This window comes from Onychomys torridus, chromosome 2, assembly GCF_903995425.1.
Source record: "Onychomys torridus chromosome 2, mOncTor1.1, whole genome shotgun sequence".
NCBI classification, from domain to species: domain Eukaryota; kingdom Metazoa; phylum Chordata; class Mammalia; order Rodentia; family Cricetidae; genus Onychomys; species Onychomys torridus.
Window position 1 is genome coordinate 139,508,303 of NC_050444.1, and position 27,920 is coordinate 139,536,222.

General features: G+C 49.3%; 1 protein-coding gene across 1 annotated transcript; it reads left to right on the forward strand.

Annotated features, from left to right (window-relative positions):
- Positions 1–10,524: 10,524 nt before the first annotated feature.
- On the forward strand, positions 10,525–27,700 carry Csf3r (colony stimulating factor 3 receptor). Its single transcript, XM_036179216.1, has 17 exons — positions 10,525–10,674; positions 12,035–12,132; positions 13,342–13,425; positions 15,271–15,570; positions 17,072–17,195; positions 17,323–17,510; positions 18,953–19,122; positions 19,205–19,358; positions 19,446–19,525; positions 19,888–20,101; positions 21,664–21,852; positions 22,212–22,313; positions 23,794–23,940; positions 24,039–24,179; positions 26,021–26,114; positions 26,280–26,361; positions 26,837–27,700. The coding sequence occupies exons 3-17, from the start codon at positions 13,362–13,364 to the stop codon at positions 27,311–27,313; spliced, it is 2,526 nt and encodes an 841-aa protein (XP_036035109.1). The 5' UTR covers positions 10,525–10,674; positions 12,035–12,132; positions 13,342–13,361; the 3' UTR covers positions 27,314–27,700.
- The last annotated feature ends 220 nt before the right edge of the window (positions 27,701–27,920 follow it).

Consider the following 27,920-nt stretch of genomic DNA (forward strand, 5'->3'; position numbering starts at 1 on the left):
CTCCCTGGGTCCCGACTGAAGAGGCAGAGACGGAGCCCAAGTCCTGGCTCCTCCTGGGAACAGAACCCCTCTTCCCTCTCAGGATCCAGTCCAGACTGGAGAAGCAGGAAGTTTGCAGACAGAGACAGTGATCCGGACGTTCTGGTCGTCCTTCGCCTCTCTCTTCAGCCCGTCCGTTTGCTTCCGGCTACTCTTCCTGGCAATGTTGTTAGGGAAAAAGATAGACAAAAATATTCACCTTCTCACTTTTACTTGCACAGCTCTGAACGGTGGCGCCAAGCCAGCTGTCTGGTTAGGAGGAGTTGACAATCTTTAGACAAATGGATCTAGAGCCTTCTTCCAAAGACGTTCATGAGGAGGCTGAAGCAGCCTAGCCTGGGGCACATACCTTCGTGTAAGCGAAAGTTTTCCTGCAAGCCAGATAGGCATCTAAACAAGTATGTGTCTCTGCCTCTGATGTCTACAGCAGTTCCCACCAGGACAGCCCTTCTCCAACCATACGACAGCAACCAGGCCCTGAGGTGTCCCCAATGGACAGCAGGCCTCAGGGGACATGAAAAGAGTAAGTTAGACTCCTACTTCCTTCCCCAAGAAAGCCCCTGGGCAGCTGGTCCAACCTCATGGCAGCCGTCAGTCCTGTGATTTCCTCACTGTCATTCAGTGTCAAATGAGCCCCGCTTCTCTCATTGCTTGCCCGGAGAGCCCATCAAAGGCAGACAGGGAATCCTGCCCATCAAGGTGGTACTGCCTGCCACAAAGTGGACAAGACTACTCTACACCTCTGTAACTGGGTGGTACTGCCACATCAGCCTCTGGTGGACATGCGCTCCGTGCCAGGCTCTAGAGGGTCCCAGAGTCACACAGGTCTATCCCTGCCTTCACAGGGCCCGAGAGCCCAGCAGAGCAGCATCCAACCAAGCCTGGGAGACTGAGGGGCCTCCCAGGAGAGATGATGCTGATGCTGAGTTTAGAATCATGGAAGATTCTTCTGTAGACGTAGACGTCAGAGAAATGGCATTCTGAGCAATCGGCAGGTGCGGGGAAGGACCTGAAGCTGTGGCAAGACCACATGGGACAGTAATGGAAGTGGAATGGCTGGCATGTTGGCTCACAGAAAGAAAGAAGCAAGGAAACAGGAAGAACCCAGGGAAGAGGCCCCAGGGCTGGGAGAGGCAGGGTCCTGAAGGCCACCTAGAACTTTATCCTGGGGGCAATAACCCAGAGGGGAACAGGAAGTAGTTACAGCCATCCAGATACCTGATGGACAGTGTTCATCTCTTCCTGGTGCTGTGATAAAGAACTCTAACCAAAGCAGCTTGGGGTTGGGGTGGGGAGGTCTACTTGGGCTATACTTCCACATCCCAATCTGTCATTGAGGGAAGTCGGGGCAGGAACCACGGAGGAAAGCTGCTGGCTGACTCTCTCTGACTTTGCCCACAGGCTTCTGCTTAGCCAGCTTTCTTAATTAGCCCCAGACTACTTGCCCAGGAAATGGTGCCAATCACAATAACTCCCTCATATCAATTAGGACAATCCCGCCCCAAAGACATGCTCACGGACCAACCTGAAAGAAAAACTTCTTAACTGAGACTCTTTGGGAGGGAGGGAGTGGTTTTTGTCTGTATCAAGTTGACAGCTAATGCTAACTGGAAAAGACAGGATCCCGGCTCCTGAAGGGCCTTGAGGCTACAGAGAAGGAACAGAACCCACCAGAAGGCATGTCAGGCCAGATGTGCGGATGAGGGCAAAGGGGCTTCAAATGAGCCACTCAACAGAACAGGAAGTAGATTTTCAAAAGAAAGTGCAAAGGAACTCAGTTTGGGGTGAGGGGCTTCCCATAAGGGGGAACCCAGGAAGCAGTACTGCCAAGTGCTAGTCAAGGTCATACAGAGTCAAGGTTAGAATCTAACCTAGAATGCAGGCCTCATGGCACCACCGTTCACCTGTTTGGCGAACACACACACACACACACACACACACACACACACACACACACACACACACCTCATCCAGTCCCTAGGCCTTCGCTCCCAATGATCTTCCACCCAGCACAGCCGTCTCTCCTCCTCTTGAATCCCACCCACTGGTCAATTTCCAGCTGGAGCCCCACTCCACTCCAGGACTAGAGTCCAGGGTCAGAAGTGGGTGGGTCTGAAAGAGAAGTGAGGGCGTGGCCTAATTAGCCCCGCCCCCAGTCTCAAACTGTGTGACTCAGCAAGTCACATCCCCACCCCACCCCCCGACTGGGCCTCAGTTTCCTAACAGTTTCAGTTTCAGAGGCAAAGAAGTAAAGATTCTTGAATTTGTGAAGTTTGCCATCTTGAAACAGCCTTAAGAGGGCTGCAGAGATGGCTCAGAGGTTAAGACCACCTGCTGCTCTTATAAGGGATGGAATTCCACACCCAGGACTCTTGTCTGGTGGCTTGTAACTGCCTGAACTCCAGCTCTATAGCTCTGAAGACTTCTCCAGAGTACACAAAGATATGCATTTAAAAGATAAGCTTTTAAAAGATGAAAAATTATATATATATAGTGTGTGTGTATAAATATTTACATACGTGTGTGTGTGTGTGTGTGTGTGTGTGTGTGTGTGTGTATTTAAGAGCTTTAAGAGCAATCCTGAGTATCAAAAATGCCTTGAGTTTGCAAATGAGGAGAAGTGTATGATGAAATACTGGAGGGCATTGTCTCTGAGTCTGGAAATAAGAAAAGTGAATCATCAAGTTCTTTACAGAATGATGCTGTTTGCCGGAGGGTTTGTTGTAGGTAGTGGTGGTGGTGGCGGTGGTGGTGGTTTTCTGAGACACTCTCCCTACACAGCCCAGGAGGGCCTGCAACTCTTGATCCTCCTGCTGAAGCCTCTGGAGAACTGGGAAGATAGACACATCCAACACACCTAGCTCAGATGCTGGTTCCGAGATGACAACTTTGGCAATTTTTGTAAACACGCTGCCCAAGCCTGGTAGTCTCCAGTAAACACCTATTTGCACAATCAAGGTCACACATGGGGATGTGTTTGCACAATGACCTGCTTGCACAATCTCAGCCGACTATTCTATTCCACCCTGGCGGAGGAGCACAGCCTGCGCTTCTGCACACTCAGGCTGCCTGGCTGACCTGCGATGCCTGACTGAGCCCCTCTGGACCCAGCAGTTCTTGACCCATGCAGCAGTCCCTCGTGGTCCAGCTCTTGGTATCCAGGCTTTTGAGAATAGGACATTGCTGGGAAGGGAGGGAGTGCTCCAACCACAGAGGCCTCATCTGATGGAGGAAGGAGGGGACAAGAGGAGGAAGTCCCTCACAGCAGATGCCCAATGCAGGTGGAGAGCTGATGCCTTGTTGCCTAGAGCCCTTGGACTCCCGTAGTAAATACTCCTTAAACATTTTTGCCTAGTGCCTCACTCTGCTCCATGTGCCTTACTTCTCACTGACTTCTCTCAAGGATCCTGTGAGGCAGGCACCATGATCCCCCACTTTAAGCTGTCAAAACAGGCTGGGAATGTGACTCAGTTGCGAGAGCAATAGCCTGGCATGCACAAACTCCTGGGTTTGACCCCAAACCATGTAACCTGGGCTTATAATCTTAACATTCAGGAGGTGGAGGCAGGAGGATAGGAAGTTCAAAGTCACTACGTAAGATAGATAAATGTCAGCCTGGACTACATATGAAACACAAACATCAAAAACAAAACGCAGGAGCTGGAGAGATATCTCAACAGTTATGAGCACTGGCTGCTCTTCCCGAGGACCCAGGTTTGGTTCCCAGCACACATAGAGCGCTTCAAAACTATCTGAAAATACAATTCCAAAACACCCTTTCTGGCCTCTGAAGGTAACATATATACAGGCAAACACTGGTGCACATAAAACAAAAACAAATCATTCTTTAAAATGGGGGAGGGGACGGGGAGACAGCTCAGCAGTTAAGAGCGCTTGCTGTTCTTGCAAAGGACCCAGGTTCATTTGCAAGTACCCACATCAGATAGCTCACAACTACGGTGACCCCAGTTCCGGGGGATCTGATGCCCTTTCCCTGTCTCTACAGACACTGCAGGCCTGTGGGGCACATGGCATACTCTCTGGGGCACACGGAGATACAGACAATCTTAAAAACAAAACAAAATATGACAAAACTGAGGCTCGGACACCTTAAATAACTTGCCTAGGTCACACAGGAAGTGACGAAACCAAGCAGTGTGACTTCAGCCCACGCTCTCAGACTCTCTATTCTCAAGTGCTTCTTGCCCAGAAAAGTGCTTCCGCAAATACAACTTTCGTTTCCTTCCATCGAATTATCATTTCAGCCCCAACAGTTCCATTTCCTAGTGTAAGTTCTCAGAGGAGAGTGGACCAAGGAGATCAGAAAAGTGGTTTTCTGAAGTATCAAATTGGCAGAGGCAAAGGGAAGGCAGAACAACTGAATGCCTACTGTGTGCTGGCTGCCATACTGAGGCTTGACGGCACGTCTCTCCATTGTTTTATTTCGTTTAGTTGGCTTGTGTTGTTTTGGGTGTGGCGGTGAGTACTGGTGTTGATGTTTTTGTGTTTGTTTACTTTTGAGAGAGACAAGGTCTGGATAGGTAGCCCAGGCTAGCCTGGGACTTGAGGTCCAGTGCTGGGATTGCAGGCGCACACTACCATGCCATTACTGCAGTTCTGAGAGTTCCTTTAACCATCCCTTGGGGAGAGTGGGAGAGTGATTACTACCCCTGTGGCAGGTGGGAAAGCAGAGGCTGGGGCAGGGGGCTGTTAACCATGTCCCCAGGATTTCTGCAGCCCAAAGGAAAGAGGGCTGTCTGTAGCTTCTTCACACTGGGCTGAGCTGGGAGCTGAGGGTGTAGTTTCTGCCCCCACAGACTTTGAGGTTTAGTGAAAGAAGCAGATGGCAACAGTCCACTACTGTGTTACAAGATGGACAAGGAGAAGGATACTGGATGCCACTCAAGGCCTAGATCAGGAAGGGGATTCACTTGGCAGAGAGATGACAGCCCCGTCCCGCACGAACAAAAACACAGAAGTGTCGCAGAGCCTGGGCAGGCTGGAAAATACAAACCCATTCAGCCTGGGCGGAGCGGGAGACACATAGAAGTGGGTGCCCCCGTGAGGGGAGGTGGGCTGCTTGCTAGAACCTCTAATGCAGTAGTTCTCAATCTGTGGGTCAAGACCCCCTTGGCAAACTTCTAACTCCCCGAAATCTTTATATTACAATTCATAAGAGTAGCAAAATTACAGTTATAAAGTAGCAATGAGGATAATTTTATGGTTGGGGGTCCCCACAGCATGAGGAACTGAATTAAAGCGTCGCAGCATGGCAAAGGTTGAGATCCCACTGTTCTAGGGATTTAGGAGGACAGGGTTCTTCTGCCTTTAAGCAGAGGAGGAGCTGAGCTGCAGAGTCAGGCAGGAGGAAGACAAGGGTTTAATGTTCTGTAAAAGCCAGGGCTGTAAAAACCTCCCATCCCCAGCCAAGGACTGGATCAAGAAGCCTATCTTCCAGGCGTTAGGCACAGGTTCTCCTCAGTCAGAAAGACTGATGGGTGTGGGCAGCCCTGGAAGGAGGGGTATAGAAGAAATAGAGGTCCTGTACTCACAGATAAGCACTAGAAAACCAAGAATGTTAAACATGCAGGGCTGTATAACCTGTTTTCTGCCCAGAAGGCTGGGAATGGAGGTGTTTTATAGCCTGGTGCTATCTGTATAATTGAGAACACACCAGATCTTCCCCCAGACCCTTAAGATGTCCTGTGTAGTCAATCTATAGAACCCATCTTGATGGACGATGTCACGTGGTCTTTACAAAGAATTTTGAAGTAATCATCACCATTTGTTTGTTTGGTTGGCTGGTTTTTTGTTTTGTTTTGTTTTGTTTGTTTTTCGAGACAGGGTTTCTCTGTGTAGTTTTGGTGCCTGTCCTGGATCTCACGCTGTAGACCAGGCTGGCCTCAAACTCACAGAGATCCTTCTGGCTCTGCCTCCCAAATGCTGGGATTAAAGGTGTGTACCACCACCGCCCGGCAGGAAACTTTTTAGACTTCAAATAATTTTAGACTCTCGAAGTTTGAACCAACACTAGCTATTGACTCTCAGTCATATTGAACCCAGCTTCCTTCTTGCCTCACTTGCAACGCTCTCTGCCAACTGTGGTGTTTGCAGAGATCCCACCCAGAGGGGAAGGATGCTCAGAGTCCCTGGGGAGGAAGAAATTGTCATCAAGTTACCTAGTCAAGTCAATTAGAATAGGGATCATTTTGATGAAGAGCATTCTGCCTTTCAATAACTCAGTAAGGTTGCTAACTTACCTTGTGATGAGCAGGTTGTAGATACTGCAGCTACCTTGATATGCCCATTTGGTTTTTGGTTTTCATTGGCTTTATTTGTATTTTTTAAAGTTATTTTAAAGAATTATTTTGTCTGTGTGTAGGAGTATTTCACCTGCATGTATGCATGTGCACCAGACATGTGTTTGGTGCCCTAGAAGGCCAGAAAAGGACATCAGATCCCCTGGAACCAGAGTTACAGACAGTTGTGAGCTGCCATGTGGATGCTGGGAGCTGAACCTGGGTCCTCTGCAAGAGTATTGAGTACTCTTAACTAAGCCATCTCTCAGGCCCTGTTGGTTTGTTTTGAGCCAGGGTCTCCCTCTATAATCCAGACTGAACTAAAACTCTCTATGAAGCTCAGGATGGCTTCAAATTCATGGTTATCCTCCTGCTTCACACACCACCACCCCCACCCCCCGAGTGTTAGGAATACAGGCGTGAACCAACATGACCATCTGGGGCTGCAGGGTTTTGTTTGTTTGTTTGTTTGTTTTTGTTTTTGTTGTTTTTTATTAAGCAGAAAAACATTTATTTCTATCAAATCAATCTTCAAGCAAGATAACAAAAAATCAATTAATACAATGAATGTTAGGATAGCATATACAGAACACACTCAGACTCTCTGAATTAAGCATATATGCCAAAATCAAGAACACCAGTTACCACGTTGAAGAGTAGCTGACCTGACAGCTCCTGGGAAACTTAAGCCACCATTTTGTCACAGGCCAGTGAACCCAAGACAGACAGGTGGTACTGGGTTAGAAGACTGCCTTGAACTTTGGGGGTCACAGTGAAATGCCATCAGAGTTCAACATATTCCCCCAGAAATCTACTCATCTCAGAAACAAAAATAAAATCAATAAATTCAGTAATAAAAACTCCCATAAAACTGGAAAGGAACCTGGAGCCCTAACATTGCTTACAGTTTCCACAGTTACAGTTACAGAATCCAGCCTGGGGCTGCAGTGTTTTGTTTGTTTTTTGTTTTTTGTTTTTTGGGTTTTGTTTTGGTTTGGTTTGGTTTTTGGTTTTTCGAGACAGGGTTTCTCTGTGTAGCTTTGAGCCTTTCCTGGGACTCACTTGGTAGCCCAGGCTGGCCTCGAACTCACAGAGATCCACCTGCCTCTGCCTCCCGAGTGCTGGGATTATAGGCGTGCGCCACCACCGCCCAGCGAGGCTGCAGTTTTGAACAGAACAGACAAATTTTTTTCCAGCATGGAGGTTCAGTTCTAGCAGGGATGGGGATAAAAGGACCAACCAGGAATGAGGGACAAGGTATGTTTTTTTTTGTTTTTTAAGGGTTCCCAGAAGACTTCAATAGGATGATGATATTTGAGCAAAGACCTGAAAAGGGGATAAAATGGCCCCACATTTCTCCCTCCTTTGGGGGGGAAAACGTCCCGGCCAAAGAAGCCACAAGCACAGAGGTCCTGAGGTGCTAGAGAGTCCAGCAAGTCCAAGAAACAAGGAAAGGAGAGAAGCTGGAAGACACCAGTGAAAGGAAACAAGGATGGAGGAAGAGGGTTGAGGAAGGCAGAGGAAACCAAGCAGCTCACTGAGCAGTCTCTCACTTTGCCTCCAAGTGAATGGGAGCTACCAGAGGGTTTGGGGCAGAGGGCGACATGACAGCCACTGTTCCAAAGTGTGATCATGAAAACATCCAGACACAGAGCCAAGCTGAACTTTACTGTGAACACCCACGTGCCCGGGATACTAGGTACACTGTGAAGGAAGAGTCACGGGATTAACGTGTTGCAGATACCCGTGTGCTGGTACCTAACCTTTTTTTTTTTTTTTAAAGATTTATTTATCTATTATTGTTACAGTGTTCTGTTTGCATGTATGTCTGCACAACAGAAGAAGGCACCAGATCTCATTACAGATGGTTGTGAGCCACCATGTGGTTGCTGGGAATTGAACTCGGGACCTCTGGAAGAACAGCCAGTGCTCTTAACCTCTGAGCCATCTCTCCAGCCCCTAGTACCTAACCTTTATCAGGTGGTGAATTGTATTGAACTGTGAGCAGCCTGAATCCTCAGAAAAGTGCCTGTGGATAATTGTAAGAGAATCCTGGAGGGGACAACAAAAAACGGCAGCTGTGGAAAACATTCCTGAACACTGTCCACCTAGCCCAACCTAGAGGCAGGTAAGAAGAGGGAACCCCAACTGAGGAATTGTCCAGATCAGCATCATCCTTGGCCAGGAAGTCCTGCATTATATAAAAAAGCTAGCTAAGCATGAGCCAGTGAGCAATCTTCCTCTATGGTTCCTGCCTCTGCTCCCACTCTCCTAGCTTCTCTCAAAGCTACATTGTAACCTGGAAGTGTAAGCTGAAATAAACCCTTTCCTCCTCTAAATTGCTTTTGGTCATTTTTTTTTTTTCCGAGACAGAGTTTCTCTGTGTAGCTTTGCGCCTTTCCTGGAACTCACTTGCTAGCCCAGGCTGGCCTGGAACTCACAGAGATCCGCCTGACTCTGCCTCCCAGGTGCTGAGATTACAGGCGTGTGCCACCACCGCCTGGCTTTGGTCATGAATTTTCTCACAGCAACAGAAAGCAACTGGAACAGATATTTGTTTATTAGTGCCATAATATGTTAAAAATGTGTAATGTGCTTTTGAAAGTCATAGAAGTTTACCCTTGAAGCCAGAAGGTGGTGGTGCACACCTTTAATCCCAGCACTTGGCGGGTGGGAAGAAGTTTATAGTTGAGAGACTTTCTTTTTCCCTCTTGAGACAGGGTTCCTCTGTGTAGTTTTGGTGCCTGTCCTGGATCTCACTCTGTAGACCAGGGTGGCCTCAAACTCACAGAGATCCTCCTGCCTCTGCTTCCCAAGTGCTGGGATTAAAGGCATGCACCACCACCACCACCACCCAGCTAAGGAAAGTTATGATTTTTAAAGTGACCTGTTTGTGTATCATTGACAAGGGATTGATCATGATGTTTGATTTTAAATGTCAACTTGCCATGATTTAGAATTGCCTGAGCAGGATCCCTAAGAATTATCTTGACTGCCTTAATTGATGTGGGACCCACCCCAAATGTGGGTGGCGCCTTCAGACCTTCCCTCTGGCTGCCAGATAATCTACCCTGCTGCCGCCACCCGGAAGATTCCTTCACTCAAGTTAAAAATCAGTGTTTCTGAGCTTCCAACGTTGACTGAGGACCAGACACTCTCCAGGTCTTCAGAACCACCTTGGGACTACTGAGGCATCCAACATGTCCTAAGGATTTCCCAGGTGGGTGTTCAGACGTAAGATGGTGGTTGCTACTACTTCAACTGCATTGCATAGATAGGCTAATTTAATTAGCGCACGCGCGCACACACACACACGCACACACACACTCGCGCGGTAGTTTTTCTTTCTTTCTTTCTTTCTTTCTTTCTTTTTTTGATTTTTTTCAAGACAGAGTTTCTCTGTGTAACAGTCCTGGCTGTCCTGGAACTCACTCTGTAGACCAGGCTGGCCCCGAACTCAGAGATCCACCTGCCTCTGCCTCTCGAGTGCTGGGATTAAATGCCTGCGCCACCATGCCCGGCTTTCTTTGTTAATAATTGAAATCATGGGGTGGGTTCTGAGGCATCTTGGAAGGGATTAAAACCTAACAAGATAAAACCTGGAGCCACCAGGATGACACCAACAGGTGAGGGCATGACCTTTTACTGTGGGGGTGGAGGTGGGGGTGGGGGTTCTGACGAGAGCCCTAGAAAACAGCAGGTTTCCAGCTGACAAGGGAAGACAACCCTAAGTAAATGTTACTTGCACTGGATTCAATTCTCCTCGGGCAGAGGCTTCAACCAGACTCAGTTCGGAGAGAGCACACCCGCTCCCCTTACTTTTCCCTGTCTTTTTGTCCTGCTTCAGTTTTGAATGAATCCTTGAAGACCCCAGCTCTCCCTTGGCCCTGTGTTGTCTTGGGTGCCCTGCCCATACTCAAAGCGCGGAGCTCAGGAAATCCGGAGAGAAGGCAGAGGGGGCCTCGAGCCAGGTTGCCACAATGCCCAGCCCTCTAAGACCCCTGAGGCAGGAAGGTCACTGGCTCACCAGTTTCCCTCAACCTCCTTCCTGAGAGGAAGGGGCTGCCTATGTCCCCCAAGGGTGAGGGCTCAGGGTAGAGCAGGAGGGAAGCCAGGAAGGTGTCGCAATCCTGGGTCCCCTGGCCTGTCATTAACGACGGAGCTAGAAAGAGAAGTTTCGCGAACTTGCCCCAAGAACAGAGGAGCAAGAGGAGAGAGCAAGCCCTGAGGCTGGGCGCATCGCCCTAGCCCCGGCATAACCAGGGGAGGGCGGAGCCCTGGAGGCCCCAGACCTTTCCCCAGCATTGCCAGGGCCACATCAGGGGACCTTCGACAGGTGATCCTTGGGAACTGGGAGTCTCTCTGTGTGTGGCATCGGGGAAGTCAGATGGCTGAATCTCTTCAGGAACAGGAGCTGAGCTCAGGGGTGAACACATCCCTCACGGGGCCTCTGTCCCTCAGATGCGTTCTAGTGGCCCGTGTCCACCAAGGATTTCCTCTTGGCTACTCCCTGTTTTCAGCCCTTTGGGCTACTTCTTCTCGGCAAGTACGGCTGGCTCAGAGACTCTGGGCCTCTCTTCCCTCTCCCAGTTCCCTTTGCCTCTTAACTTTAAACAGTTGCTACAAGACTTGGCCTGCCGGCCCCTCTGGCTCTCTAGATCCACTGGGCTAGCTTTTGCTGCCTGCCTCTCTACCTCTCTTTGAATCTCTCCAGCCTTGTGTTGCTTGTTGTTGCTGTTGTGGCTCTCATGCAGATGAGGCTTGTCACCATGTAAGCAGATAAGAACCTTGAACTGCTGATCCTCCTGAATTCCAAGCTCTAGAGACTACAGGCCTGCACCACCATGCCTGATTCTCAGTGTGGTACTGGGGCTCAAGCTTAGGCCTTTGTGTGTACTAGACAAGCGTGCTACCAACTGAGCTACATCCCCATCTATAGGTTCTCACCAAGATGTTCAAACTAGATTTGAATTCCTTTTTTTTTTTTGGAGTTGCAGATTGAACCCAGGGCCTTGCACTTGCTAGGCAAGCGCTCTACCACTGAGCTAAATCCCCAACCCTTGAATTCTTTCTATAGCCCAGGCTGACCTTGTGCTTGCAACATACTTGCCTCTACTTCCAAGGTAGCTGGGATCTCAGGCCCATGCCACGGGGCCAGGCTCTGACTCAGTCTGTTTCTGTGTATCTCTTTCCCTTCTATCATTCACCATCCATCCACCCCTACTTTTATCTCTACCACACCTGGAAGCCTTCTCCCTTAGTTTAGTCCCGATGTCCCCTTCCCCCTTCTCTTCCCACTGACAGGACAAGACAGGAGAAGGGAACTGAGGGCGAAGGTTGGCAATGGTGAGTAAAGGGGAGGCCAGCAGGAAGATGGGGTGCTGCAGCAGCAACGGCCATGTCAGTGGGCACAGCGAGAGCGGCTGCAGAACCCAGAGGCAGCGAGAGGGATGGGAGCAACCTGAGAACCTCAGAGCTAGAAGTAGACCCAGAAACGGGGCCGTACAGAGTCGCACAGACAAAGGCAAGCTGGCTGTGCCAGGAGGCTGTGGGACAGGCACGAAGTCCTGCTGGTTCCATTGGCTGACTTCCTGCTTTAGGGCTCACACAGACAGCCGCTGCTTCTGAGAGCTTATTCCTCAAGCACAGTGCCAAAGGCTTTATTTAATCTTAACGGTCTCATTTCATCCTTACAGCCCTGTGGAGACATGAGCGTTACTGTTAATTGTCCTTTTACAAATGAAGAAACTGAGGCTCAGAAAGGCGAAGTAACTCATTCAAGTTCACCAGGCAGGTAAGTGTCGGAACCAGGGTCAGAACTGGGTTCCCGGCCTCTTTGCATACATAGGCATATAGGCTCCAGCCCAAGCTCCTACTCACCTGGGACCGCCCCCAGGGCTTCTGTAGGGGACTGTACTGATGCCAGACATGCCAGCCCCAGGCAACCTAGGGAGGATGTCTAGGCTTTTCTGCGTTCAGTTGCCTGCTCTTGACATGAGCCTGTGGGACCAGCACCCTGAGTCCTGGGGCTCTTTCCTACTCAGTGTGTACATGAGTGTGCCCGTGGTGATGGGAGATGATCAAACTGGTGTGCTGATGTGAGGTTGTTTTCTTAGTTAAGGGTTCTATTGCCGTGACAAAACATCCTAGCCAAAAGCAACTTGGAGAGGAAAGGGTTTATTTCAGCTTACACTTCCAAGCAACAGTCCTTCACTGAGAGAAGTCAGGGCAGGGACTTGAGGCGGGCACTGAAGTAGAAGCCATGGAGGAGTAGCGGCTTATTCTTCCTGGCTTGCCCCCACAGTTTGCTCAGCCTGCCTTCTTTAGCACCAAGACCACCAGTCCAGGGGTGGCACTGCCTACAGAGATCTGAGTCCTCTCCCATCACACATCAATCAAGAAAATGCACTACAGGCTTGCCCACAGGTTAATCTGGTGAGGGCATTTTCTCAGCTGAGGGTCCCACTTCCCAAATGACTTTAGCTTTTATTAAGTTGACAGAAAACTAGCTAGCGTGGTTACCGAACAAGGATTAGTAGGCATGGGTGTCCTGGGCAAGAGGGAAGAAAAGCTTGTGTTCCTAGTGACTCTGATCCTTGTCCTTGCTGAGCGGCAGGTTTCACCTTGGTGATACACACACACACACACACACACACACACACACACACATACACATACACACACACACACACACACACATACATACACACACACACATACACACACACACACACACACACACATACACACACACACACACACACACACACACACACACACACACACACAGTCATTTCCTTAATGTCAAGCTGAGAGAAAGTCCATGATTTGAACCATTTCACATCTTTCTCTCAAAGTCCTAGGAAGTGCAGGCCAGTGTTACCTCCATGTTGCAAACACTAAGGCTCAGAGGTCAAATAACCTGACCAAACGGTGGCAGAGCAACAATTAGCCTCAGCTTTGGCTGCAAAGCTTGTTCTTAACCACCTCTCATTGCCTGCAGGTAAGCACCAAGTTGGCACAATGGTGGGGCTGGGAGCCTGCACCCTGACTGGAGCTGCCCTGTTCTTCTTGCTACTCCCTACAAGTAAGTTGTGGGCTAGGGAGGAGGATTAAAAGGGAGGCACAGGTCCCCAGGCTGCTGTGTGCCAGCCCCCGGGAGGGTGGTAATGAACAAAACAGCCAAGGTCTCTACATCACAAAATTCAAAGGCAGCAGAGCAGTCATGATTCTAATTACAAGGGGTAGAAGGACTCCAGGATACAGCCTGGTCACCAAGATGCGCACATGCCAACCTGGTGAGAAAGGGTCAAAAGAGCACCATGGAGGGGGAACAGCAGGCACAAAGATCCACAGATTGGAGGGATCATGTTGCTTCTTCAAGGATAGACCCAGTGTCTGCTAACTGAAGCCACAGTCTGAGCTGAAACAGTGAGAGTGAGGCCAGGGGCTATGTGAAGGGTGTGGAACTTCATTCTAACCTTGACTGAGCATACTGACCTGCCAGCCATGGCTCTGCACAACTGTGTGAAGACTTCTGATTCTCTTATCTGGGCCCAGCACTCAGGAGACAGACACAGGTGGATCTCTGTGAGTTCAAGGCCACCCTGGTCCACAGGTGGGTTCCAGGACAGCCAGGGGTACACCGTAAAAGCCTGTCTCGAAACAGAATAAACAAACAAACAAACAAAAAAAAAAAATCGGAGTCTTCCAGAGACACAAAGGTAGTGCTAGATAAGGAAGGAAATCAAACCTGATGCTGATTCACCATAGACAGGCATTGAGACTTACTACCAGGAATTAGGTCCTTAATAATGCCAGCCACACAGCCATGGGAGGCTGGAGTGTGTCGGAGATCCAACAGCAGCCCAGAGGAAACAGGAAATACCTTTAGACTATAGGGGTCTCTGAGTTTAGCAGAGTAGTGGTAGTGCTAACTAGGATATAAGGCTATAAAGTGGGAAGTTAATCCTATTATCCCATCCTACCTCAGGGCTATTACACACCAGGATCTTAGCAGCTTGGGGAAGGGACTACATAGGATGTAAGGCATGACTGATTCACTCTACAGGGGCAGCTCTGGGATCTAACTGGTAGGAACCGTTTCTTTATCTCCATTCACAGATGAAAGTTGTAAGACACAGGGGGTCCCACTTACATATACTAGGGTCACTAATAACGAGTAAGACAGGCAGTCTAGTACATGTGTAAGCTCACACCCACCACATCAGCCTGCCTTTGCAGGCAGTCACGCCTTTGAAGTGTCCCAATCAAGACCGGCTCTTACCATCAGATCTGAATTGGACACGGATTGCTGTGGCCTTGAGGGTTCTTATCACTCTGTGGCTTTCACTACCCAGTCCCTCCCTGGGGAAGAACTGAAGCTCTCTGAGAGGAACAGGCTGCATGCATAACTGCATTCAGGGAAGGCATGGGGTACAAATGTTCACACAGTAGGGAGTATGCCCATCATGGGGAAGGCATTCACACCATGGGAACTGTTCATACCAGAGGACTCGTGCCCATCACAGGAAGCATTCACACCATGGGGCAGGCTTCCGTGATAGGAAGTGTTCATGCTTCTGAGAGTGTTCACACACACACACACACACACACACACACACACACACACACACACACCCGGGGATGTTCACACTGTAAGGAGGGTTCACACCATGGGAAGTAACACACAGATCAGGAGCTGCTTTTCTCTGCAGAGCTCACTGATAACCATTTACAGATACATTGTCTCTCTCTCCCTATAGTGCATCTGGCAGGCCCGTACTTATTCTTGATGTTAATCCCTGTGTCCTTCCAGATGGGAAGGTGAAAAGACAGAGGAGGACTCTGAGGCTGGGAGTCCAAAGGTCTTGTCATGGCCCATGTTGGCCTGGCAAAGGAGTCCTCCAGGGCCCACTCTCTATCAATCCAGGTCTGGAGAGCTGCGGGCACATCAGGATCTCAGCCCCCATTGTCCGCCTGGGGGACCCTGTCATGGCCGCCTGCACCATCAGCCCAAACTGCAGCAAACTGGATGGAGAGCCACAGATCCTATGGAGACTGGAAGAGGGACCAAACCAGCCTGGAGACAAACAGCGGCGACTGCCTGATGGGACCCAGGAATCCACCATCACTCTGTCTCACGTGAACTACACCAAGGCCTTTCTCTTCTGCTTAGTGCCGTGGACCAACAGCTCCCAGGTCCTGGATCAAGCTGAGCTTCGAGCAGGTTGTAAGTCCCTCCCACCATCCACCCATCTGCTTCCAATGCCCCTCTGCCAGAACCAGGGAGAGCAATGAACTCGATCTAGTAGCCCTTTGTGAGTATAACAGGGGTGTGGTTCTTCCTATCAGGTGTTATTATCTAGCCCATTCTCCAGATGGAGAAACTGACCACTGGTGAGGGCAAGTGACTTGCTGAAGGCCACTCTCCACAGTATTCCTTATAGAAATACTTGTCTAAATGGCTGTTTGACCAGCTCAGATCCTTGACCATAAGAGAGAGGCTTACTTCTAGCTCCTCCTAAGCCCAGTCCCAGTTCTTTCCAAATTGAGCAGGATGGAGTTAGTGCCAAGCTGAGGTATAAGGAACATAAGAGCCAAGGCATAATGGCACATCTTTAATCCCAGCAGAGGAAGGTGGATCTCTGTGGATTTTTTGTTTGTTTGTTTTTTGTGAGACAGGGTTTCTCTGTGCGGCCCTGGCTGTCCTGGAACGTGCTCTGTAGACCAGGCTGGCCTTGAACTCACAGAGATTCCTCTGCCTCTGCTTCCCAGGATTTCTGTGATTTTGAGCACAGCTTGACCTACATTTTGAGTTTGGATACCCAGTGAGACCCTATCTATCCCACCCCTAAAAAAGAAATTAGTGCTAGGGCTGGTGATGTAGCCCCATAGTAGAATACATACTTAACATGAACAAGGCCCTGGGTTCCAATCCTAGCACCACACCAATCAATAACAGAGCCAGGCATGGAGGCAAATTAGACACTAGCCTGGACTGTATCATGAGACCTGTCTCCAAAAGAAAAGAAAACAGTGCTCACCATGGATCCCACCTGCGTAAGGACAGCTGTGAGTGCCCTGCACATAGGAAGTCACATAGCCCTCACAGGAGTTACTTTTCCCTTGCTGTGACAAGACACCATGACCAAGGAAACGTTAAGAGAAAGCATTGACTTGGGCTTACAGTTCCAGAGGGTGAGAGTCCACAACGGTAGAGCAAAGAGATGGTGACAGGAACAGCTGAGAATTTACAGCATAAGCAGCAAGCAGGAGACGAAGGCTAACCGGAAACGGGACAAATCTTCTGAAACCTCCAAGCCCACCCTCAGTGACACACCCTCTCCAAGAAGCCTCCCAAAACAGTTCCACCAACTGAAAACTAAGCATTCAAACATGAGTGTTTGGGGGCCACTGTCAATCAAACCACCATGAGCCCTTAAAGAAACCTAGGAAAGAAGTTGATTACCATCACCCTCTTTGCAGATAAGGAAGCTGAGGCACAGGAGCAATTCAGTCACTTGAAGACCAAATGGCTAGTGACTGACCAAACCAGAATGAACCCCCGGCTGTCTCTGAGGGTCTGGGATACTTGCCCCTGTACTGGACAGTAACATAGCTGCCCTGACAGGTCCACACTGCAGCAGGAAGAGTCCAGCCTCAGGAAGTAAGGCCACAAGTTCACCCCCCATCCCCATGAAGGCTCCTAACATTCTTCTTACCCCATCCAGACCCTCCTGCCAGCCCCTCCAACCTATCCTGCCTCATGTACCTCACCACCAACAGCCTGGTCTGCCAGTGGGAACCAGGCCCCGAGACCCACCTGCCCACCAACTTCACCCTAAAGAGCTTCAGGTACATAGAGTTTCCTGCCAGCCCCTTCCTCCAGATCCTGGGTTGGGGCACAAGTCACTGTGGGGGTGGGGAGCCAGAGGAAAAGGGCGGGGGACTTGCCTTCTTCCAAAGCCCAGCCTCTTGGCAGGAGCCGTGCCGACTGTCAGTACCAGGAAGACTCCATCTTGGATTGCGTGCCTGAGGACAGGCAGAACACCTGTTCCATCCACCGCAAACACTTGCTCCTGTACCAGAATATGGTCATCTGGGTACAAGCAGAGAATGCACTAGGGATTAGCGAGTCCCCAAAGCTGTGCCTTGACCCCATGGATGTTGGTGAGTGATACTGGGTGTGAGAAAGGGGAGAAATCTCCAGATTGTGAGACCTAGAGGGGTACAGGGGGGGAAACACAGACCTAGGCACAGACGGAGAGATTTTGGGAGCCCTGGAAAGAAACAAAAAAAGAGAGAAATAAGGACCAGAGACTAGGTTCACGCTTTCATCGCATTTATTTATTTATTTATTTACTGGTTTTTCAAAACAAGGTTTCTCTGTGTAGCCCTTGCTATCCTGGAACTCGCTCTGTAGACCAGGCTGGCCTAAAATGTGCCACCACCACCCAGCTCATCTTATTTATTTACTTATATATAGGGGCAGCGCATACATATCATGGGGCACATGTGGTGTCCAGAGGGACTTTCTGGAACCATTCTCTCCTCCTACCTTGAAGGCAGGGTCTCTCTTGTCTCTGATGCTGCCCAGTGCTCCAGGCAATATGGCCTGGGAGTGTCAGGATGTTTCTCCTGTCTTCACCTCCCAGTTTGCCACAGTAGTGCTGGGATTACAGATATGCGCCATTGCTCTGGGTTTTGTGACATGGGTCTGGGGGTTGAACTCTTGGGTTGTCTGGCTTGCGTAGTAGCCTTTTACCCAAGGATCTACCACCCCAGCCTTCAGCTGATTTCTTTTTTTTTTTTTTTTTTGGTTTTTCAAGACAGGGTTTCTCTGTAGCTTTGGAGCCTTTCCTGGACTAGCTCTGTAGACCAGGCTGGTCTCGAACTCACAGAGATCCGCCTGGCTCTGCCTCCCGAGTGCTGGGATTATAGGCGTGCGCCACCACCGCCCGGCTCTGATTTCTTGAAGTACACCTCCTCCCCAGTGCGCATCACACACACACACACACACACACACACACACACACACACACACACCTACTAGGCTGTGGCAGTCCTAAAGATATGGCAGTAAGCTGGGTGGTGGTGGCGGCACACGACTTTAATCTCAGCACTTGGGAGACAGAGCCTGGCGGATGTCTGTGAGTTCAAGGCCAGCCTGGTCTACAGAGCGAGATCCAAGACAGGCTCCAAAACTACACAGAGAAACCCTGTCTCGAAACCACCCCCATAAAAAAAAAAAAAAAAAAAAAGATATAGTGGTGAACAAAACTTCAGAGGTCCCACCCCCAGAATATTGCAACAGTCTAGATGGCAAAGTGAATAGAATGGGATGCCCGATGACTTTCAAAGTTGACAACTAAGTAGACCTTTAGAGGAGCTGAGGGAGCAAGCTGCTGGATATGTGGAAAGAAAATGCTGTAAGCTGACATCGCAACAGTTCAAAGCTCCTGAGGCAGGCCTCCACCTAGAAAACACAGATACTCATACCCAAACACAGCTAGAGATACAGCAACAGACAGAGAGAAAGACAGGGAAAGGGACGCTAAGACAGAGCCCTCCCCACAAGGCAGGGAAAAGTTTGACAACCCCACTCTTTACAGTGAAATTGGAGCCTCCCAGGCTGCAGGCCCTGGACAGTAACCCTGACCTAGTCCCACGCCAGCCCGGCTGCCTGTGGCTGAGCTGGAAGCCATGGGAGCCTGGTGGTTTCATGGAGCAGGAGTGTGAACTCCGTTACCAGCCACAGCTTAGCGGAGCCAACTGGACACTGGTGAGCCAGAGGACAACCTCAAGATGGAGGCAGGGGACTGAGAGAGGACAAATTGGATTTAGTGTCACCTCGCACACGACAGGTGTCCCACCTGCCTTCCAGCAAGGACCAGTTCAAGCTCTGTGGGCTCCACCAGGCGCCAGTATACACTCTGCAGATTCGATGCATCCGCTCACCTCTGCCTGGACTCTGGAGCAGCTGGAGCCCCAGCCTGCAGCTGAGGCCCACGCTTAAGGGTGAGAAGGCAGGGGCAGCCCTTAGAGCCTAGTCTGGTCCCCAGGGCTCTCCCCAACAAAACCCTCTCCTCTCGCCCCTTTTTACAGCCCCCACCATCAGACTGGACACATGGTGGAAGAAGAAGCAACTGGATCCCGGGACAGTGGACGTACAACTGTTCTGGAAGGTGACTCTCTGAGACTCCCTCCCTCCCCAACAGAGCCCCAAGATAGGGCTCAAGACTGCAGTGTGCCTGGAAAGCTAGGAGGCATTTTGCGTGCATTTCACACAAGCCTCAGAAGCTGGGTAGTGGCCTTGGAGAGAGGCTGCAATGCAGGGCTCTGGGATTACCTGTGCCCCAAAGGGTCCAGACAGAGAAGAGTTAACTAACTGCCCTCTTCCTTATAGATTTTGCCACAGGGAAATAGAGGAAGGGGGAGGAGGGGCTTAGGGCCCAGTTCCTGTGGCTGGCCCATGTATCCTAGGTACCAGCCAATTCACAGTTGAGCTAGAAAACTCCCTCACCCTGTTCTTCCTCACCCATCACAGCCAACACCCCTGCAGGAAGACAGCGGGCAGATCCAGGGGTACCTCCTCTCTTGGAGTCCCTCAGATCAACAAGGGCCAGACAGACACCTCTGCAACACCACAGAACTCAGCTGTATCTTCCACCTGCCCTCAGGGGCCCAGAACGTGACCCTTGTGGCCTACAACACAGGGGGGACCTCTCCACCTATTCCAGTGGCCTTCTTGGAGAACAAAGGTAGAGGGGGCTGGCAGCTTGGGAATGTGAAGGCTAGCCTGTCTAGGCTCCTATTCCTCTAGTCCCACCACTTGCTAACATAGTGACCTGGACAGGTTACTTCCCTCCCTGTCCTCTGTTGTCTCCAGAACCTGCAAGTGGATGCACCAACATTGCCTCTGGGGGTGGTGGGGAGCCAACTTTGAACCAACTCCTAAATTATTATTGTTAGCCAGACCTAGGCTAATCTGGGAGAATATGCATGCGCGCGCGCGCGCGCGCGCGCGCGCACACACACACACACACACACACACACACACACACACACAGAGCTAAGATTCCCACTTATAAGCTGTGTGTGAATGCAGATAAAGCAGCTGGCAGACAACCTCAGATGTCATTCTTCAGGTGCTGGCCCCTATTTTTGGAGACAGGACCTTTCACTGGTCTGAAATTCACTGATCATAAGCTACTCTATGGTGGCCACTTACCCCTAGGGAGCTACCTGTCTCTGCCTTCCCAGAGCTGGGATTATAAGTGCCGCGTGCCTATTTGTTTTGCTTGTTGTTGCTGTTTCTACATGGATTCTGGGAATCAAATTCAGGTCTTTTGTGCTTACCTTAAAAACACTTTACCAATTAAATTTATCTCCCCAGCTCTGAGCTGTGTGATCTTTTTGGGTTTGGGGTTTTTTGGGTTTTTGTTTTTTTTTTTTTTTTTTTTTTCTGAGACAGGGTTTCTCTGTGTAGTTTTGGTGCCTGTTGTGGAACTCACTCTGTAGACCAGGCTGGCCTTGAACACACAGAGATCCGCCTGGCTCTGCCTCCCAAGTGCTGGGATTAAAAGCATGTGCCACCACCGCCCAGCAAGCTGTGTGATTTTTTTTTTTTTTTTTTAAGATTTATTTATTTTTATTTTGTATACAGCACATATCCCTGCAGGCCAGAAGAGGGCACCAGATCTCATTACAGATGGTTGTGAGCCACCATGTGGTTGCTGGGAATTGGAAGAACAGTCAGTGCTCTTAACCTCTGAGCCATCTCTCCAGCCCTGAGCTGTGTGATCTTAATAAGCCTCTCAACCTCTCTGTATCTCCCATTTTTTTACTCATTGATAAAAAGGAGACGATGGTAGTACCTCCCTGCTGTGACTGTTAGAAAATACAGTGAGCCAGGCGGTGGTGGCACATGCCTGTAATCCCAGCACTCGGGAGGCAGAGGCAGGTGGATCTCTGTGAGTTTGAGGCCAGCCTGGTCTACAGAGCTAGTCTAGGACAGGCTCCAAAGCTACAGAGAAACCCTGTCTCAAAAATCCAAAAAAAAAAAAGAAAGAAAAGAAACTGCAGTGAATCACATACAATCAAGTTGAGGGCCAGGTTTGTTCTGTACACCCTCCTTTTAACACACCCCAAGCCTCTACAAGGCGGGGATTTTTTGTTATCACTTCCACTTGACCGATGAGGAGATTGAGGTTCCAATGTTGCTAGCCCCTGGATCACAGGTCTGTCAGTAGCAAAGGCAGGATTTGAATCCAAGTGTCTGGCATACTTTCATCTTCTCTCCTGTTTCCCACTTCCTCTCCAGGTCCAGCTGTGACCAGACTCCATGCCATGGCCCAAGACCCAGATAGCATCTGGGTAGACTGGGAAGCACCCAGCACTCTGCCTCAGGGCTATCTCATTGAGTGGGGCTGGAAGTCCCCCAGCCACAATTCCAACAATAAGACCTGGAGGATGGAGCCCAGTGGGAACATCACTGGAATTCTGTTACAGGGTGAGACAGGCCTGGCATGGGGGATGGGTTGAGGGACAAGAAAGGGGAACAGAGCGGGTGGTGCTTGTCTAGAGGGAGCAAGGGCCGTGGAACCTCCCTATAGAGGCAGGCTTTTCTGAACCCTTACCTTGGGGAAGTTCTTCCTGTACTCTAGCCAGATCCTGTCTTTGTCTAACCCACACTCTGCTCCTTTCCTAGTTCTCTGTTCTGCCTTCTCTTCATGACACCCTTCAAATGGACTAAAAGAGATTCCTGCCATTAGTCCCATAGTCCAAATCAGGCCATGCAGAAAGGAGATTCTGAAACTGGGGGGCAGAGTTAGCCCCCAACCTTAGCATCATCCCATCTTCTCTCTGCAGAAAACATATATCCCTTTCAGCTCTATGAAGTCACGGTGGCTCCCCTATATCCAGGCATCGTTGGACCCTCTGCAAATGTCTACACCTACTCTGGAGAGAGAGGTTTGTCTACCATCAGAATCCTCTCCTCTCTCCCTGGCTGGGCCCTAGCAACTGGGAGTATGAGGAAATAGTACCCTTTAACTTCTGGCCTCTGAGAGGGGTGCTCTCCATCCTGGGCCCCCCAAAGCTGGCAGAATTCAGGAGACAAGGTAGAAGACAGGAATGTGAGAGAATCAGAGAGGGAGGGAGTCTCACAGAATCAATCCATGGCCCCAGCAGAAATCCAGTGTCATATCTGATAGAATTGAATGGAGTCCCCAACGTGATTCAGAGGGTGAGTGGCAGAAATCTGAGAGCAAGGATTTGCAACCAGACAGAACTAGTTTCAAACCCAGGCTCTGCCCCTGTGAACCATAAAGGGCAAGGGAATTCAGATGAAATCCTGGGGTGGGGGTGAGACTCTGGACAAAGTAGTGTGTACCTCTAACCCTAACAACTCTGATGAGGTAGGATTATGATTTGGGGGCCAGCCTGAGCTATGTGGTGAGACCTCCAACTCAAACAAATACAGTGTCCTCTTGGAAGGGATCTCTCTTTTGTGTGTCTATCTCTGTCTTATACATACACACACACACACACACACACACACACACACACACACATACATTTCCTTTTGCTTTGGTGGGTTGGTGTTTGATTTTTATTGTTTCTGCTATGGTTTTAATTCATTTATTATTATGTGTGTATGATGTGTACAAATAAATGCACACATGCCAAAGTGCCTGTGGAGGTCAGAGGGCAGGCAGCTTTGCATAGTTCATTCTCTCCTTCCACCTTTGTGTGGTGTAGTAGATAGCTTCCATTATCAATTTGATGCTATCTAGAGTCATTTGGGTCTAGGGAACCTCAATTGAGCAATTGCCCACATTATATTGGCCAATGATTACATCAATGAGAAATCATCTTAATTGATGCAGGAGGGCCTAGCCCATTATGGGAAGCACCGTCCCTAGTTAGGTGGTATGGATGAGCTATATAAGAAAGTTAGATGAGCAAGCCAGAGAGCTAGCCAGTAAGTAGCCTTCCTCCACGGTTTCTGCTTCAGATCCTTCTTGAGTTTGTGCTCTGGCTTCCCTCAACAATGAATCATGACTAGAAGTGTAAGCCTCAAATAAACTTTCCTCTCCACGTCGCTTTTGGTCACAGTATATATCACAGCAACAGACAAGCAAAGTAGAGCCTTAGGGTCCAGGGAATTGAACTCGGGTCTCCAGCCTGCTGAACCATTTTGTTGGCTCTTTTTATATTTGTTTTAGAACAGGGTCTTACGCTGGCCTCAAATGCACAGCAATCCTCTTGCCTCGGTCTCCAGAGCACTAGGACTTTAGACTTGCACAACCACACTCAGCTCCATGAACTCTCTTTTCTCAGTCATCTACTGCACACCCCAGGTTCTGGGTCCAAAAACTCACCGGAGCCTGGTCAGGCTCACTCGCTCTGACCACATCAACCCTTCTACCACCCCCTTCTCTCTCCACAGCCCTTCCTCATGCTCCAGAGCTACATCTAAAGCACATCGGCAGGACCTGGGCCCAGGTGGAGTGGGTCCCTGAGACCCCTTGGCTCGGGATGATACCCCTCACCCACTACACCATCTTCTGGACCAATGATCAGAATCAGTCTTTTTGTGAGTCTAACCTGAGCCCGGGAGGCCTGGAAGGGGTGTTCCTCATCAGATATTGAGATGTTTTAGCACTCCAAACTGACCATATGCTCCACCCACAGCCATCACCCTGAACGTCTCCTTCCATGGCTTTGTCCTGGACCACCTGGAACCGGCCAGTTTATACCATGTCTACCTCATGGCCACCAGCCGGGCAGGGTCCTCCAACAGCACAGGCCTAACCCTGATGACCTTGGCCCTAGGTAAGGAGGAAGGCAGGCAGTGCTGGCACTTTGCCTCTCAAGAAATCCTGATTTTGTCAGGTATTGTTGTTGTTGTTGTTTTGAGACAGGATTTCTCTGTGTAGTTTTGGTGCCTGTCCTAGATCTCGCTCCGTAGACCAGGCTGACCTCGAACTCACAGAGATCTGCCTGGCTCTGCCTCCCGAGTGCTGGGATTAAAGGCGGGTGCCACCACTGCCCAGCTAATGGCACACATCTTTAATCTCAACACTGACACAGAGGCAGAAGGAGCTCTGTGAGTATGAGGCCATTCTGATCTACATAGAGATTTTCAGGCCAGTCAGTGCTACACAGTGAGACTTTCTCTCAAAAAAAAAAAAAAAAAAAAAAAAAAATTGAAAAGAAATTCTGATTTTTAAAGGGAGGGGATGAGGTTATGTACATTTTTTTTTTTTTTTTTTGAGCTGAGGATCGTACCCAGGGCCTTGCCCTTGCTAGGCAAACACTCTACCACTGAGCTAAATCCCCAACCCCACTTTTTTTTTTAACTTTAAAAAGGGGGAAAAGTGCAGGGTAGTGGTGTTGGCTCACACCTTTGATCTCAGAACTCAGGAGGCAGGCAGATCTCTGAGTTTGAGGCCAGGCTAGTCTGGTCTCAAAGTAAATTCCAGGACAACCAGAGCTACACAGAAAAATCCTGTCTCAAAAAAACAAAAGAGAAAAAAGAAATCTTAATTTTGACAGTAATGGGACTTGCCTTTAGATCTGCCAGTCTAAGGAGGAGACCAGGGTCCATCTGAGGAGGAGACCAGGGTCCATCTGAGGAGGAGACCAGGGTCCATCTGAGGAGGAGACCAGGGTCCACCAGTCTTACTCACATACACTCCTGCCCAGGATGTATAACCCTTTTCACACAAGAAACTTTTACACAATTCTGAGTATGTACACATGTAAAACATACAGATCAAACACTTACTGAGGATAAATAATAGATTTATTTTGAAACAAGTCTTTGGTATGCATATCAATTTTCATTTATTAAAGACTAAAACAAACCTGCATGCTAATGAGATGGATGTGCTTGCTTCTCTCACACAGATAATTAAATGTTGGGTAGATATTTGACCCTTGGGGCAAAGAACATCTTCAACACTTTTCAGAGTTAATCAATACTTTGATTTTTACAATCATCAATGCTAAGAACCACACATTGCATAAATATCTAGTACCAAATGGCAGATGTGTGCTTAGGGCCACATTTCAGAAATTGTTGGAAACTCTGGCCTAATCCCAAGCCAGAATTCCTTTAACAATTTTTTTTTCTTTTTTGTGAAATTCAACCCAAACAGCAATTCTTAAAATTAATCATTCTAATATGATACAATCCAAAGATACACTGATTTGATGTCCACATGCTGAGGATTGACAGCAGGGAAATATTGGAAGTCTTTATTTCCAGAATTAAACCATTATGTTCCCATGGCAGAAACCTTTGTATGTCCAGTAAACACAATGAGATTCTGAGGTTCGTAGCATATGATAGTCTTGAATCTGAGTCGAGATGTTTCAGGCAATAGTTGGTGGCACTGTGTGATGTGGTGGCATGCACGGTGCAAAGTGCACATGTGTGTTTAGAACCAAGGCTGCAGTGAACTTGCACGATGCAACACAGGTGAGCACGCTGGCAGACACATGTTAGACCCATCATGTGTTTGGTTTTTTAAAATTAATTTTTGGCTCTTATCCTTTTGAAACTCCGGCCAAAATGTTACCATCCCCACATTCAGTGATGGACCATTCATGTAGGATCATGACTCACAGTGGAAAAGCCACATGGTAAATTCTTGCTTCTCTCACCCCAGAGACATCTGAGCTACAAGTTTTCCTGGGCCTACTTGTCTTCCTAATTTCATTCATCAGCATCTGTGGGTCCATCTGGTTCTGCTGCAAGCACAGGTGAGTGTATCCCAGACATCCTGTTTCCCATGGGTGGGGAAGTACCTCCCTGCCTTCCTGGACTTCTGGGGCCCCAGTCTGGGAGTCTGTCCTTCCACCTCTTCCCCTCTTCCTGAGAGGGCACACCTGACCCAGACTTCAGACTTCACTTCCTCCTTTCTCCAGCAGGAAGAATTTCTTCTGGCCAAATGTACCAGATCCAGCCCACAGCAGCCTGAGCTCCTGGGTGCCCACCATCATGACCGAGGTAATCATGAGGCAGAAAGGGATATATACCATGACGGGCAGATGAGGCACAGCCACTGAAGGGATGATGCCCTTCTGAGGAACAAACACCTAAGTCTCACTTTCAACCAGAGACACCCCCCAACACACACACACACACACACACACACACACACACACACACACACACACACTACTTTGAAGAGATGCAGGACTGAGTTTGACTCTCAAAGCTTCACCACTTCACTATGCAATGGATTCGTGGGTGCTGCGTGCGGGGGGGGGGGGGTAAGGGGGGTGCAGTGGGGTGTCACAGAACATGGGGAGGTCTTTCATGACACTTGTCAGGAATTTACAGGTGCTAAGCAAGTATATCCTTCTGTACTCTGCCACACAGCAGCAAAAGCGATCACACAATTGCCTCATTTCAGGAAGGTACAGTGGGTGGGGCGGACATTTGAAATAAACCATGCCTCATTTTGTATCCCTGTGTTCAGGAAATCTTCCAGCTGCCCAGCCTCTGGGACTCCGGCATGCCACCAATCACCAAGATCACTGTCCTGGAGGAAGATAAGAAGCTGGCCAACTGGGATTCCAGTGACAACTCTCAGACTAGCAGCCTTCCCACCCTGGTTCAGGCCTACGTGCTCCAAGGAGATCAAAGAGCAACTTCCAACCAGTTCCAACCCTCCTCTGGCACTAGTGACCAGGTCCTTTATGGTCAGGTGCTGGAGAGCCCCACCAGCCCAGGAGTAATGCGGTACCTTCGCTGTGATTCCACTCAGCCCCTTTTGGGGGGCCTCACACCCAGCCCTAAGTCCTATGAAAACATCTGGTTCCATCCAAGACACCAGGAGATCTTTGTGTCTCAGCTTCCAAGCCAGGAAGATGACTGTGTCTTTGGGCCACCATTTGATTTCCCCCTCTTTCAGGGGCTCCAGGTCCATGGGGTTGAAGAACAGGAAGGCTTCTAGGACTTTCTGGGTCCTTGAATCTTGGAAGCCCTGGCCAGTTCAGAGGAGAAGAGCCCTCCACTGAAATCTACTTGCCCTGAGAGAAGTAGAAAGGCCTAATCTGCTCCATCCCTGGTACCTCTAGTACCTCTCATTCACCCCAGCCTCCACAGGCTGCACCCCCAGGACACCCTCATACTCTTAAGATCCAGATAGAGACTGTTTCCAACCCACCACTCACCTTTTGTGTTTCCCACAATTTCAGTCTGTTAAACCGATTTTAGATTTTGAGTCAGGGCTGGTGTTTTCAGAAATTCTTGCTAGACGTGGTGGTCTACATGCCCACCCATCATTGCAACACAGGAAGAAGCAGCAGAAAGATTGCAAGTTCCAGGCCATCCTGGGCTATATAAGGAGATCTTGTCTCAAAAATTAAACAAAAGCTAAATAAATAATACATTTTCTGTTACGTTGATTTATTTTGTTGGGATGGGGGCTCTCAGACAGAGGTCAGAAGACAACTTTTGGGAGTTTGGCTCCGTCCTTCCAACATGAGGATCCTGGAAACTGGACTCACAGCTTAGTGGCAAGCACCTTTTCCTATGGAGCCACCTCACTGGTCCCAGAA